The sequence below is a fragment of the Crocuta crocuta genome, unplaced genomic scaffold, assembly GCF_008692635.1.
Source record: "Crocuta crocuta isolate KB4526 unplaced genomic scaffold, BGI_CrCroc_1.0 scaffold218, whole genome shotgun sequence".
In the NCBI taxonomy this organism is placed as follows: Eukaryota; Metazoa; Chordata; class Mammalia; order Carnivora; family Hyaenidae; genus Crocuta; species Crocuta crocuta.
Window position 1 is genome coordinate 9155222 of NW_027533170.1, and position 14857 is coordinate 9170078.

Genomic DNA, 14857 nt, shown 5'->3' on the forward strand with positions numbered 1-14857 from the left:
CCGAAGACAGAAACAGAGCCCCACTTCCGTTTCCGCGACCACAACTGATCAATACTGAGAAGTCCGTGTTTCCACAATGTTCTCCTGCTCTCATAGACTCTACCTGCTCTTGAGGTCAAGATCCGACAGAGGGGGAGGCAGTCATTTCCTTTTTGACTGAAAACTAAGCCAACAAATAAAATAAACCTAGTCCAAATTCCAGGCTAATAATAAATTACCTGGTTTATAAAAATATGTGTCCAAAATAGTTACTTCCAGGGTTGTGTACAATATAAATTACAAAAATAAAATAGAAAAGATGAAAAAGTTGAGCACGTTTTGGTTCTTTGTCTAACGTCAGCATTCATCCACGGAGGGCGGTGAGACACGGTCTGCGCTGCACCAGGACCCTGGCGCGTCTCGGCTCGGGAGGGAGGACCCGGAAGCGGGGTGAGGTATTTCTGCGGGGCTCTGCTGTCTGCAGCCCTGTGTGGCCTGTCCTAGGAGCCCTCGCTGCAACCCGGTGGAAGGGGGGCTTGGCAGGAAAGCCATCCACACCAGCACAGCTCCTTGCCCCCGTGCACGCACGCAGGAAGGAGCGAGCCGGAAGCCAGTCTGCGGGGGCGCCCAGCGGGCAGGAGCTGGCTGTGCCCGCGGCATCCCCGAGCCGGGTTCGCGTCAGCCTAGGGCAGACAATGCAATTTAAAGGTTTTCCTTTCTTTGCTTTGCTTTCTATAGATTTAGTAAAGTCTTTTTGAAGAGTGCACGTTAGCAAGAAGGCCGTTGTGAGATGTTTGTACGTGTGTGGTGGTAACTTTCTACACTATACCGTCAGGCCTCCGACACCAGAACCACCCTAAGCCATGTACTAGGTGTTTCTGCTTCAGTCCAAGTTAGTATTTCCGTCTTGTACTTGAATGTGTCTAAACCTCACAATATAAAACTATCTCTTACTTCAAGATGATGTTTTTCCGTCAAGGGTTCCAGTTTCCAGTGATAAGACCAACCAATAAGATACGCAACTGGTGCAGACAGAATCGTATATTTCAGGTAATATTTATGATAGACTTTCTTATCAAAGCTCCTCCTCAGAACACACATTCTATAGAATGTTGACCCAGTCCATAGTTTCCGCAACAGTGAAACACAAGGTATGAATCTGTAACACAATAAGCTCAAGGGACAAGCATCATGAGCACAGGTGGTCAAAATGTGACCACTGTAACTCCATTTCTGCAGTGACACTTCAATACTCAGTATCTTAGTGAACTCCCAATGATTTCCACATCAGAAAGTCTGAAAGCATCAATTTCAGGTGAGCATTTTTAAATCAGAAAAGACTCAATAGTTAATCACTACTCTTGACGGTGCTTCCTCCATATCCCCGTGAGGAGTTTTTCCCAGAAAATTCATGGGTTTCCCTCAGGAAAAGGAAATGTGGAAACAACCACCACCACACGGGCCTTCCGAGTCACCGTGCTTCCTAAAACAGACCCGGGGGTGGGGGGGGAGGGAAGGGAAGGGGTATNCTTTCAGCAAAGAAAGAAAATCATGCAAAGATGTTAGATTGGAAACCAGAAACGCTGCCTGGGGAGGTGGTACATCTCGCCTTGCAGGATGGAAAGTAAGGGAGAACCCTGAGCAGTCTCGAGCAAAGCAAGCACTTAGGAAGTGACTGCGGTTGCCTTCAGGGACCGTTTCATAAAATTCTACCCTTGCCGCTAATGGATTCAAGAATCTGTTGGCCATCAGGTCATCGAAGTGGAGTGTTAAGTGCCTGATAAAGAAGGTGAAGTTTTAGGCGGCATTTTAAATTAATAAGTCCAGAAGACCAGGAAAGAGGGGTAAGGGTAGATAGGATTTTAAAGGTATATATGTCCTAAGCAGCACAAAACTTAAAATTTTATCATGCAATAAAGCTGAATGCACAATCATTCCAGACTAAGACAATTTAGAGGAAACAAAGTGTCCCTAGAAGTGTCTTGGTTTTAGCAGTGATAATTCTCAGCCCAAAACATGACAAATTTAAGAAAAGTTGTATATTTATTAAATAGATTTAATTATATTCCTTCTCAAATACAAAAGATAGAATAAATCATACCATAAAAGAAGATATGATAATATGATGGTGGCCAATTAATACACACAAATCTATTTTTTCTGGACAGACACCAAATTACTTCAGAGGATTAAGAGATCATTCTAGAAGCAGCACTACTTGGAGGATTATTTGGCATTTAGATACTGATTTCCAAAGTGCTAGATGGCAAGTCCGAGCAAGCACATGTGGTCACATGCATAGAAGTCCCAACAGTTACTGAGGATGAGAAATTGTCACCACTATTAACCGTACAACTTAAAAAAAAAAATCACCTATTCTAATTGCTCACCTGAAATGACCTTGAACATAATCTCTAAGAGTGTGGCTTGTACTTGTTTCCTTCAGACATGATCTGCTTCGTTTTATAATCTAGGCAGGCATTCCTATTAGAACTGAGTAGGGGCAAGGCATCGTGTTTCTTACATGCAGAACATGGAGTTTTTTCTATTTGGTTCCATCAACCACCCCCAAGCACTTCAGGCCCATGGAAGCGAGAGTTCCTTCACCGATGACAAGCTTTGCGTCTCGGAACTTATCATCGACAACCTTCCAGGGGTCCCGTCGAGGCATCGAGGCTGCTGTCTGTGTCTGAGGCCAGCGTCTGCTCGGTGGACATGGATGAGATGTCGTTGATGGAGGACGACTCGGAAGGCGTGGCGTTGCTACTTACTGGTGCATCTGTGCTAAGAAAACCAAATATAATAAAATCTGAGGCACGACATTGCTGCAGGTTCAGGCAGTGAGAGGTCAGGCCACTCCTCAGCTCCATGCTCTGCGGTTCCCTGGCCTACCTGTAACATTCTCCTTTTCTTCCCAGGGGAGAAACACCGCATATGCGCATGTGTATAATCATCTTAAAAAATACCTGCTGCTTTAGGGGCCCCTGGGCGGCTCAGTCAGTTAACTGTCTGACTTCAGCTCAGGTCATGATCTAGCAGTTTGTGAGTTCAGGCCCTGTGTGGGGCTCTGTGCTGACAGCTCAGAGCCTGGAGCCTGCTTCGGATTCTGTCTCCCTGTGTCTGCCCTCCCCCCAACAAATAAATAAACATTAAAAAAAATTTTTTTAATATCTGCTTTTAAAAAGATTTTAATAGAAAAACTGCTGAACTCATCCTACGACTATCAGTGTCACAAAAAGGCCGAAACCCAAATAGGGTTCAAGAGTCCATCAACACCTTGTCCGAGGGAAAAAGCAGCAACCTTTGAAGAATTCTTTTGTAATAAAAACATCTGTTAGCAGAAGCAAAGACTGTATACAAACAAAGCAGAGCAAAAAAGGAAAAGATTTAGTAGCCTCTTGTTCATTTTGTTTTATACAGCCAGAAAAATGACATTGTGATTTTTTAAGGTATGTGAAACTATCCTATTTCCTACCATCCATATTTTAGTCTGGTTTGAGCAAAAATAAAACATTCAAGCTTTCAGAGGGCAGTGCTTGCAGTCTGAAATTTGTGCTTAGTTAACTACAAGCGCCTAAACTAGAAGTTACATAATCTCTAGATGCTTGACACATACGTGATGCTGAATATAAAATTCAAGGGAAAGTAAGCAGTGTGATCTGCACTTCTGTGTGTGTGTGCATGTGCTTTTGGGGGAGGGGTGTGTGTGAGGTGAGGAAGAAAAGATAACTTGAAGGATTTCATTTAGGAAGCAAATGGGATCCTACGGACCTAAAGTAACACCACATATGTCTCTAGCAGTCATACAATGAATCTACCATTAGGTAGACCACGTAGAAATATGGGAGAATCATATGAACAGTTTTTCTCAAAAGAAAACCAAATTGCATTTTATTTATACTGATTTTCTTTTTTAATTACGTGGGGCAAGTATGAAGAGGGTCATGCACATTAGAAACGTTTCATTTTATTTAAAAAAATTTTTTAAATATTTAGTCATTTTTGAGAGAAAGAGAGAGAGTGAACAAAAGAGCAGGGCAGGGGCACAGAGAGAAGGAGACACAGGATCTGAAGCAGGCTCCAGGCTCTGAGCTGTCAGCACAGAGCCTGACGTGGGGCTTGAACCCATAATCTGTGAGATCATGACCTGAGCCGAAGTCGGATGCTTAACTGACTGAGCCACCCAGGCGCTCATTAAATTAAAACACTGGAAACGTTTTAAATTCAACTCCCTCGTCTGTAAATGGAGCTGATGGCAGCAGTTGCAAGCATGAGACAAGACTGTCTACAATGCAGTTAGCTTGGTGCCTGGCCCGTCAGTAACATGGGAGTTCCCACTGCCAAGACAAACCCAAACAGGAAGACAACCTCACACGAGGAGCTTCCAGACCCAGGGCCAGTCAAACTGGCATTTAACACACCACTGCCATTTGGAAAAGCTGTACAGGTGAAAGGGAAACATCAACTATTAAAACAATCACTAACCTGAAGGCTGATCTTTCACAACACCGTTCTTGCTTCTTTCTTCCCAGTCCAGTACTTCTTTGTAAATCAGCTCTTCAAACACAAATGCAAGGTAAAAGCCTCCGTCAGTTTCTCTGCATCTCTGAACCCTGCTTCCAAATCAACTGAAACCCCTCCAAGGGCACTGTGGTATCTTGTTTTTAATTGTGATACATGGTTAATTCAATAATATAGTCTACTTAGACCACACCATCCACACTTTGTTGATCCATTACATCTTTTCAACCCAACTGTCAAGGCAGCCAAAAATGTAGGCAGCTGCAAATCCACATGGGGGGGTTTTACGAGGGGCAGGGGACTAGCATAGTGGCTCTCACAGAGCATTTTAAAGTATTGGACGCTTTCATACTGTTTGCACAGGTTTCTCTCCATCGTTATTTGGGATTCTCCAAATGAAACCAGTGTCCATATGTGGGCCAGAAGCCCCTCCAGACTGGCCAGAAATTAATCCAAATTCCTTAGTCACTTCTTGGCTTCAACTTCAGTCTGCTCCATCCTCACTGGGGAGAAAAGCTAACAACCTGCTAAAGATGCATTAGGGGCTCCTACAATTTTGGTATTTGTGAACCAGGATGAGCACATGGCAAGCCCTTCATGAGGCCTACAAGCCTGCTCCTGGCCACAGAGTGTGGCCATGTGAGTCACCCTGCTGAGTGCTCACGAAGATCATGGCATCCCGGATGCCCGGGGAAAAGCAGACATAATCTGCTTGGGCAGGACCCATCGTCGCCACTTCTGACCTGCACTGACCAAGGTTCTTTCTCAATGACCCTCGATCCTACTTTTTAATGAAAAATTGTTAGTTCAACCTCCTGATTACTGGCTGAGTTTGCTGTGGGTTGTTTGGTCAGTCTTACGATCTTTGGAAACAAACGGTACGCAGTTCGTATGCACGCCTCTCTAATTCTGTTATCTCCAAGTTCCTTCTCTACTAGGGAGGAGCAAGAGATGGGCCAAGAGGGTCTCGGTCTCTGCCCCTGCCCTGGGAAGCCTTCTGCAATGAGTGAAAAGCCTCCCCCCACCACTTTACAGGACTTGAAGAAGTGCCATGAGTAAGGGGCAAAAGCAGCCCTTACCTTTCCACTCCTCGATTGCATGCTCTCTTTCTTCCAATTGGGCATCGTAAATCTGAGGTGGTGGCTGAAAATTAAGTCACAGCTAAAATCAATGGTTATAAAAAGAATGAGGCATGAAGACCATGAAATCACTCTGAAGATTCTAATCTATTTATCATGTGGCTTTCATGCAATACGTGGCTTCTTACAGATTTCCTCATAAGTGTGATATTACATCAGTTTCGGAATCAAAATAAATAGGGAAAAAATTAACCTAAAACATACAACTATTATGGCCCTCTTAAGAATCACATGACCTCAAAATACTCTAATGACATTTGCCCAAATGGAACCATAAAAGCGGCAATCACAGGCTGCTTTCTGGAGACCCGCCCCAGACAAGGGGTGGGCTAAGAAATCTGGAAGGTTTGGAACAGAGCTCAGGTTCATTGTGCTTCATGGTGGAGCCCCCAAACCCAATCCCCACCTCACACTGAGCTGTTCCAAAAACCTGCTTAACAAGATCACATGTTTATAACTGGGATTCCTTTCACACAAAACAGTGTTTAACATGGTGGTTAAATCCATAGGCCAACTCATAAAAATGTGCTCTGTGATGGCAGCAAGTGACCCTGCCGCTATGTGGTTACTTCGCTCGTAGCCAGAGCTCACCCATGCCAGCAGCTATGGAAAAATGCACCTGGGCGCCAAACCCGGAAGTGGGGCTTCCCCGGCAGGCACCTCAGGGAAGGATAAGTAAACCTGTGATTTTTCAGTGAGTTTTTTAGCCTCTCTGACGGGGTGGCCTTTAGAAGGTGTTCTGAGCAAGGCGCACACGGCACAGTGCTGGCAGGCACACAACGGAAGCTGAGCAAATGGTGATATTATTATGATCACACACGAGCATCTGCATAAAGGAACAGTGTCACCACCGCAGAAGCATGTTCGCTCCTAAGCTACACCCAGTTGCAGTCCCTGCAGCAAGTCTCCCAAAAGGGACCCAGGTCCCAGACAACCGTAGGCCGCTTTGTATTCTGGAGTCCTGTGAAATCTAGAACTTGCTATCCTGATGTGGCCACTCTGGACTAAAGGAGAGGAGATGCTTGGCCCTGCCTTTACACACAAGCCTTTTGAAAACGGGTGCTTACCGCTTCTGCTTCAGCAGGGTCATACCAAACAGTGATGTAAGGGTGATGCAGAGCCTCGTCCACAGAGATGCGCTTGTCGGGGTCTATCACTAACATGTTCGATAACAAGTCTCTGGCTTGACTTGCTGGGGTGGAAACAAACATTAGATTAATAAACTAATGTTCATACACAGGAAATCGTCTAAAGAAAACATGACAGTACAGAGAGAACAAAGATGTATCATCTTTGAGCAATTTGTAATCGGTTCCTGACTAATCGAGCCTTTTTCTTTAAGAATAAGCCAAGCAACCACTTTCACTACAAATTAGGTTTTCAAATGTTATTTCTTGCCTGTGGATCTGGGAGGAGAGGAGGGGTGGCAGGGCCTGGGGAAAGGGTAGCAGGTGGACACAGGCCAACCAGAGGCTGTGGGGTGTCTGGCGGGGGTGGGGGGAGGTCCCGCCAGGGAAGGCCCAGGATCAGAGCGAAGGGCAGCACTGCCTGAAGTGCAGGCATGAAACATGGGCAGGCTTTTTTCCCCCTTGATGTCCCATCAAAATGAAATTAGAGCAGACCTTTTCAACCATACAAATAATCTCATGTTTGCACACTAGGGAACACTTCAAGGATACCTCTGCTATGCCGACCTGTATAGAATGTTGGCAACAGACACTTAAAAAAAAAAAATCTAGAGATCGTTGTTGGGAATAAACCCAACAAGCTCAAGAACTCAGTCAAATAGAAGGCTCACCCAGGTTTCTGCAATTAAAGCTCACATGGATGGGCAAAGGAGACAAGGGGTTTTTCTGACTGAGCCAGTTTGCCCTGATGTGGAGAGAAATCTATTCTTTTCCTTAAATCACATTTTTAGAGGCAGGCACAGGAGGAAGTGAGGAGGAGATTTTTAAATTGAACTGTAATACGGTTTCTAACTCTTTAGTTGGGCTAGAATCTTAATTCAAGTGTTTCTTATTCCTTACACCTGAAAACTGTTAATTCCAATTGCTGTAATTAACATCAGAGTCTTTCAGACTGACGTGAACCTTTTTATTTGGACCAAAGACTTCGGTGAGGCCATTTTAGTGAGACAGAACTTTTAGGTCTTTTAAGCCTTCCCTCCACCAAGCCTTTATTCTAGCCTATAAATAACTTTATCTGAGGGTTTCAACTCTTTTTTCTCCTAATGTTCATAGGTGTCAGAATGCAAACCCAAAAAGATGAAAGTGGTCCCCGGATTGTGAAAATGGATATGGTGGGGGTGGGGGGGAAGAAATAGCGTCTTACTTTTTATTTTGTCTCGTTCAGATTCTGATGGGAATATCCAATCTGGGAAGAGTTCTTCAAACTTGATTCCGGGGTACTTTGGTCTGTTTTCTACATAATTCCTCACGGTTGGCTGAAGTTTCTTCATAAAATCTGCAGACGGCGTTCCTAGCTGCTCAATGACTTTATTCCACTGATCAATATCTAAGGAGTCTCTTGAGGAAAATACAACTGAAGGGGCTTTCAGTCACATTACATGGAGTAGCATCATTCAAAGAAACACTTAGATCCTATTTCTACCTCTTGACAGGTAATTAACTAGGCTGTCCCACTGGGGCAGCCGAGGTATTCTGAAATAATATTCACATGGTGGTTTGGGTCTCCAAAGTTGACACTACTTTTAAAAACTCTGCTCCTTTATAAACTCTGATCATAGTTTGTTAAACCAACACACTGAGGAATGTATGCCTTCCCCTTTTAGATCAAAATACAGTTAATCTTGTAACTGACGAATCCTTATGACAGAAGTGATTAAGGATGGAATTAGATAAATATTATTCAGGCAGACCGAAATAAATTTTCACATCAAGGCTACTTAGATTTGAAAGCTCCCTAAAGCAGACAGATCAGAGTCCTCCGTCTACAGTGGGGTGTGGCCCGTGAGCCAGGGCTTTCTGAGCCCACACCCCGTCCTCTCTCACGGGACAACATGCCTTCCTGTAACCCAGCTTAGACTGACAGCTTTGGGAGGTCACTCAGTTTTACTTGGCACTGACCATGCGCATCACTGCAGTACTCTGGAGCGCATTTTATTTCCTTTCAAAGCATATGACCCGGGTTCTAGACTCCACTGTGCACTAGACACGCATCAGGTGCGGAGCAGTCAGTCTTCCTTGGGTCTCAACTCCCTTCTTTGTAAAATGCAGAAAACACCAGCTTTGCCTGTTTTACAGGGGGCTTGGAATAATGAGCTGGTGAGGGATTCTGAAACTGTAAACAATTATGCAAGAGAATGTGGGCCAGAAAAAAAAATCATGTAAGCAGCAATGTTTAAAAAGTAGTTTTTAAAAATTTTTAGAAAAATCTAATCGAGGTTCGTCTCAGGAAGATGCAATTACATCATGATGAAAGAATCCAGGTGGCAGAACACGCTCTCAGGAAGAACTAAGACGACAACTCCATTGTTCCAGAATGTTGGCCGTCTGCAGCCCTGCTTGGGAGAGGAGTCCTGGCCACTGAGTCACCAGTGTATTCTCTTCCCTCACTCCTTGGCTCCTACAGGTGCTGAGGCAGAATGGTGTGGCGTGCAAGGCTTTCCCACCAAACAACTGGAACAGCCCCTCGTCTCCCTGCTGCTGCTACGGCCCCTGACAGTCTGGCCCTAGCTCAGCATCTAGAACAAGCGTCCCCAGTGTGAGTTGGACAGGAGCCTAGAAACAGTGGGTGCTCAATGTGTGTCTAGTGTGTTCATGATATAAGGGTCGTTTTTGTAGACTAAAGGGTGGCAGGAAAGGAAAAGGCCATCCCAGCAAGCCTGGCTGACCCTCCAGGTGTGTGCGTGTGCTCTGTGCCTTATGCTGTGCGGGCCTCTCATTATAGCCAAGAGGAACCAAGGCTCAGAGAGGCCCTGACTCATCCAGGGAGCACAGCCATCACATGCACCGAAGGCGGTCTGGCCGAAGCTCTCTCTTTCTCATGGGCTACTGTGTGCACAGGCTCTCCTGTTCCATCCCAGATCATGCATCCGAAAGCAAAGCTCAGAGAACTTTGGTCTGCTTTCCAGAATCTTTTTCCATCCTAGCAATTTTTAATCTAATGTTTGAAGGGGTGGGCAAAGCTGTCCTTGGAGAATGATGTTAATCTCGGTGTGTACTTTGGAGAATGACATTAGGTGGCCTTATATAGAAAACTATTAATTACTGACACTGCAAGATGTTACTATGTAAAGTAGGACTTTTAAATTACTTAATAATGCTCCAAAAAGTATCCACAGTTTTCATTTTTATACTTTCTGAAAACATTTCTTAGTTAATTAAAAAAAGGAAAGGCATAAAATGAGTAAGAATTGAGACAAACGAAATGTTAAGTAGATACTTCTAAATTATTTATCTTTAGAATATATCAACTTTTCCTTTTTAAACTGAGTCTGTTTTTCAGAATAAAGTCCTCCTTATTTACAGTTTGGAACAAGCAAATCAAAGGAAAGGCTATGGAAAACTGCTGGAAAATTTATTAGAACAAAGTAAAATGCTGTATTTAACTCCACATAAAATCTGTGATGTGAAAAATGTCAAGGAAGGCAAATAAAATGACAGGAACAAAATCTTTTCATTCCATGTTTGTGCTGTAAAGAATTTATGTCACAAGAAAAATCACCCTTATAAAATTATAAAAAACGAAAGCAACTTTAATAAAACACATACAAGACACTGACTACACAGCTCGATTTCCTTTAAAATTAACCATCAATCTGTCAATGGACAGAGACCACTTTTAAGCTTTCATAACGAAAAAAATGAATTCAAAGACTAACGAAAATCGTAAGTGGTTAGAACACAAATGAAAAAGGGAATATGTGAAGAACCATGTTAGAGTAAAAAATATTGAAGATGGAGGAATATGAGGAAAAAAAGCTGTTATAACTCTTACATTGTCTCTTCTCTTTTATGCTTGATGTCATTAATACGATTTGCTAACCACAGTATAAGTTAATCTTTTGCATTCTATATTTAAGACTTCTCCAGGTGTTTCACAAAAGAACCTTCTAGATGGATCTTTTAAAAATTTCTACAAAATGTCAGCAGAGTAACGGGCAAGAAAATTAACATATACTGTTCCTCACAAACTTTTCCTTTTACCCTCTTTTTATTTCAGTTTTACGTAGTGTGCTTCAGTTCTTACTTTGGGGGGAAAATATTTTAATCCATACAGATAACTAACAAAATGGTATGCTAATTAAACGACACAAGGGTGCTGGCCTATTAAATTGAGATCACAACTTTCCTTATTAAATTAACTGATAAACTAAATAAATGGTATTTTCACTTAAATATCAGAATACATCTGTCAAAGGGTAAATAAATTTCTAAGCTATTTTTGATAAAATTAATAACTAATATAATCAGTTTAACTGAACTCTAAGCCTCAATAAAACTATTACAAGGTAGTCAAGTGAAAAAGAAAACGTAAAGTTGAACCGTTTGGTTTGTGACACTAACAAACACAGTAAAGACCCCCTTAGAACACAGTCTAGAATTGTAACATTTTCCTTTTGAGCTCCTGCCGCCTTTGGCATTTATGGAAAGCATGGCCGGGAAGGTCCCGGGAAGGATACGATCAGTGCCTTGGAATATCACACAACCTTTCACCAGCTCTCCCATGATGCACCCCACTGACCAGATATCAACTGAAAATAAAATGAAATGACAAAATTATGAAGTGCCATGAACAAAACAAAGGTGAGGAAAAGGAATTCTAACAGTGTACCAAACACACAAATATGGAAAAATAAATTGCTGCTAAGGGTGAGCTTGTTACACAGTGCAAATGATTGCTGGCCTCTCCTCTGGCTTTCAGTCTGCGGCAACCTGGGCTTGAGAGCCACAGATTGCTGTGCTTTCCAGCTTGAGAAGCAAACAAAACCCCAGAAAGAGGCGGCGGGTGTCCCCGCACAGCNCTCCCTGTGAAGGATACAGTCTCTTCCTGGGAACAGGACTTTATGGAGGACCATTTCTGCCATGATGCACCCGACAGACCAGATGTCCACTACCAAACACCAGGTGGTTAAAACCAGCCAGAGACCCCCACGCTTCTTTCTCAAACCCCCTCCCGACAGAGGCAGACCCAGTTTATCAACAGGAGCTTTTGTAACATATGGACATGACACCCCCTGAATGGTCCTCGCTAAACTGCGGGGTCAGGACCTCACAGGGGCAGCTTGCTCCTCTGGGTCGAGGTGAGGACCTGCCAGAGGTGTCCCTACCTCCGGCCTTTCCCCCTCTTCAGTGGGACCCAGCTGAACCCCAGGCCTCAGCCGGGCTATTTAGTGAGGGTGGGGGTGGGGCGAGAGGAGCCAGCAGGGCGCCACAGCGCTGTGTCCCTCATCAATCAGAGTGGGAGCACTGCTTACAGAGCATCTAAAACTTGAAGCACAGCTCACTCCCCGATGGCTTGTGCAAACTTTCGGACTCTTAGCAAGGAAATGTGATTGAGTGCTTTCAACAAATCTGTCAAGGGCTAAGTTACAAAGAGCTCTGACATTGCTAGAGTAGGTTAAGTTTTGATGTTAAAAAGCAATTTTACACAGAAGAGAACATGTATTATCCATTTATACCAAGTTCACCAGTAAGTAAAAGCAAGCTGTGGTGCTGGAAATGAGGATGGGGCTTCCTTTGGGGGTTGAGACCCGGAGGTGGGCCGGGGAGGTCTTGGGTACCGCTGCTGCTACAGGTTTGCATACTACTCTATAATAAATATGTCATACTTTGATAGATGTTCACAGATAATCACTTCGAAAGGGAATTTGTAACAGTGGGGGATTTCTGCCAGTAGAGATGGGAGATTACTTATTTTGGGCCGGGATGACCTGCACATAATGCAGTCCCCACATTGTGCCTCCTCTGGTTCACGGGACAAGGCTGGTGGTGACCAGCAGTCATGTGCCGCCCGCACTCACCATTCTCTTTGTAGCCCATGCCCAGGATGACTTCGGGCGCCCGGTAATAGCGCGTCACCACGTATGGCGTCATCATGAAGTTGGTGCATGCTGTCCGGGCCAGGCCGAAGTCAAGGATCTTAAGCGTGCAGTCTGATTTTACTACGATGTTGCTAGGTTTCAAGTCCTACGGCAGAAATGGTTTAAATGAACACGAGGAACCAGAGTGGACAACACTGTCCTGGCAGGGATTTGTGAGGCTGGGGATTGCTGGCGTACTGGAGTCCTGGGGGAAGGTGGGGCAAGTGACAACTGAACACTGGGATTTTGGGAAATCCCACTCTCTCTCTCTCTCTTTTTTTTTTTTTTTTTTTTACAAATAGTTTAGTGTCAAGTTGGTTTCCATATAACACCCAGTGCTCATCCCCACAAGTGCCCTCCTCCATGCCCATCTCCCCCCTTCCTCCGACACCCATCAGTCCTCAGTTTGTTCTCAGCATTCAAGAGTCTCTCATGGTTTGGCCATCTCCCTTTCCCCCACCATTTCCGCCCTTCTTCTCCCCCATGGTCCTCCGTTAAGTTCCTCCTAATCCTCCTATACGTGCAAACATGATATCTGTCCTTCCCTGCCTGACTTATTTCGCTCAGCATAACACCCTCAAGGTCCATACATGTCGCTACACGTGGCCAGATTTCATTGTTTCTCATTGCCATGTAGTATTCCATGGTATAGATAAACCACATCTTCTTGATCCATTCGTCCGTGGAAATCCTACTCTCTTAAGTTGAAACGAATATAGATCAGCCTAAAGGAGTTGGATGGGTGCCCTCAGGCCCATATGGGAAGCTTCATGACATCCCTTTGTTTAAATAATCTCCTCAGAGCTTCCTCAGAGACCACCCATCACTCCTCCCATCCTTCTTACTACTCATCCTGCTGCCCAAGGAAATATAACGTAAGCCATGTATGGAACTTACACTTGTGAATAGCCAACTCAGGAAGAATGAATACAAATGGGTAGAATGAATTTTAATACTCTATCTTATTTAACCCAATATATCCATACTATTATTATTTTATTTTTGTTTTGTTTTTGTTTTATTTTAGAGAGAAAGAGAGATAGCGTTAGCAGGGGAGAGGGGCAGAGGGAGAGAGAATCTCAAGCAGGCTCCACACTCAGCATGGAGCCCGACGTGGAGCTCATAAACTGTGAGATCATGACCTAAGCCAAGAGTCAGATGCTCAACCAACTGAGCCACCCAGATGCCCCCACAGTGTTACCATTTTAAAATGAAAGTAACATATACAAATTACTAATGACATATTTTACATTCTTTTTTTTGGTACTATCTTTCACATCTACTGTGTATTTACAATAATAGCCACATTCCGAGCGCACAACAATGGCTAGTGGCAGCCATGCTGCACAGGACGGGGCTAGAATTCTCTGACTCTGCAACCTTCAAATGGCTTTTCTTTCAGAGAAAGTATTCCACAATCACTTCCTCCTCTCAGGAAAGAAAGCCCACCCTACCCTTGAGGCACCTTCACCTTCCCCTGCCAGGGCCAGTTCTGTGACAGGAGACGCAGGACCCTGGCCGACATAGCAGACATTTGGAAAATGCTTGCTGTGTGCATGCACACGTCACACTCGCCTATACCCCATGCCCTGAACACATGAACACAATTTCTGCAGTTTCTTCCCCCACAACCCCAAGCCTTTGTTCGTGGTGACCCCATCTCCCACCCCCGACTCCAGACCCTTCCTCAGGAATCCAATTTCTGCCTGCAAACTTACTCTAGAAACTGTGCCTTCTACAGTATCCCCATCTATTATTTTCCCAAGTCACGCCACACAGGAGGACCTGGGAGGGTGTCAGGCGTGAGGTTTCAGGTGCAGTACCTGACTGAGGCTTTCCTAGTGATGTGTCACAGATGAGTATACGCAGGTATGCCTCAAGACAGTGATGGCTGCAATGCGTTCACAGGATAACCAGGAAACCACTTAAAATTACATCAGCTGAAATTATGTTCCGTTACTCTTAAATGTTCTCCTTCTAAACTTTATGGGTTCAGTTTAAATATCTATTGTTTGAAAACTGCAGTGAAAATTCCCACCAATTCCCACCCAGACACTCTGGCCCCTCGCTGGCCCCAGAACACCGAGTGACCACCTTCTCCGTGAGTCCTGATGTGGGGAAGACCTGGGGCAGCCCTGCCACCCTGCACCCACAGTTCTGCGGGGGCTGAACT

General features: G+C 44.3%; 1 protein-coding gene across 5 annotated transcripts in view; it reads right to left on the bottom strand.

Annotated features, from left to right (window-relative positions):
* Positions 1 to 1512: 1512 nt before the first annotated feature.
* Positions 1513 to 14857, bottom strand: part of MAPK9 (mitogen-activated protein kinase 9) — a 38200-nt gene continuing 24855 nt past the window's right edge. The window contains exons 5-11 of one of the 5 annotated variants that reach the window (XM_077746234.1): positions 12625 to 12790; positions 11284 to 11355; positions 7971 to 8153; positions 6707 to 6831; positions 5580 to 5643; positions 4465 to 4536; positions 1513 to 2758 (exon numbers count right to left, since the gene is read on the bottom strand). In XM_077746234.1, the coding sequence (XP_077602360.1) occupies positions 2616 to 2758; positions 4465 to 4536; positions 5580 to 5643; positions 6707 to 6831; positions 7971 to 8153; positions 11284 to 11355; positions 12625 to 12790 (825 nt within the window). In that variant the 3' untranslated portion in view covers positions 1513 to 2615. Of the gene's footprint in view, positions 2764 to 4464; positions 4537 to 5579; positions 5644 to 6706; positions 6832 to 7970; positions 8154 to 10161; positions 10223 to 11283; positions 11356 to 11642; positions 11715 to 12624; positions 12791 to 14857 lie in introns of those variants that run through there. The other 4 variants (XM_077746235.1, XM_077746236.1, XM_077746239.1 and 1 more) reach the window with 4 other exon arrangements.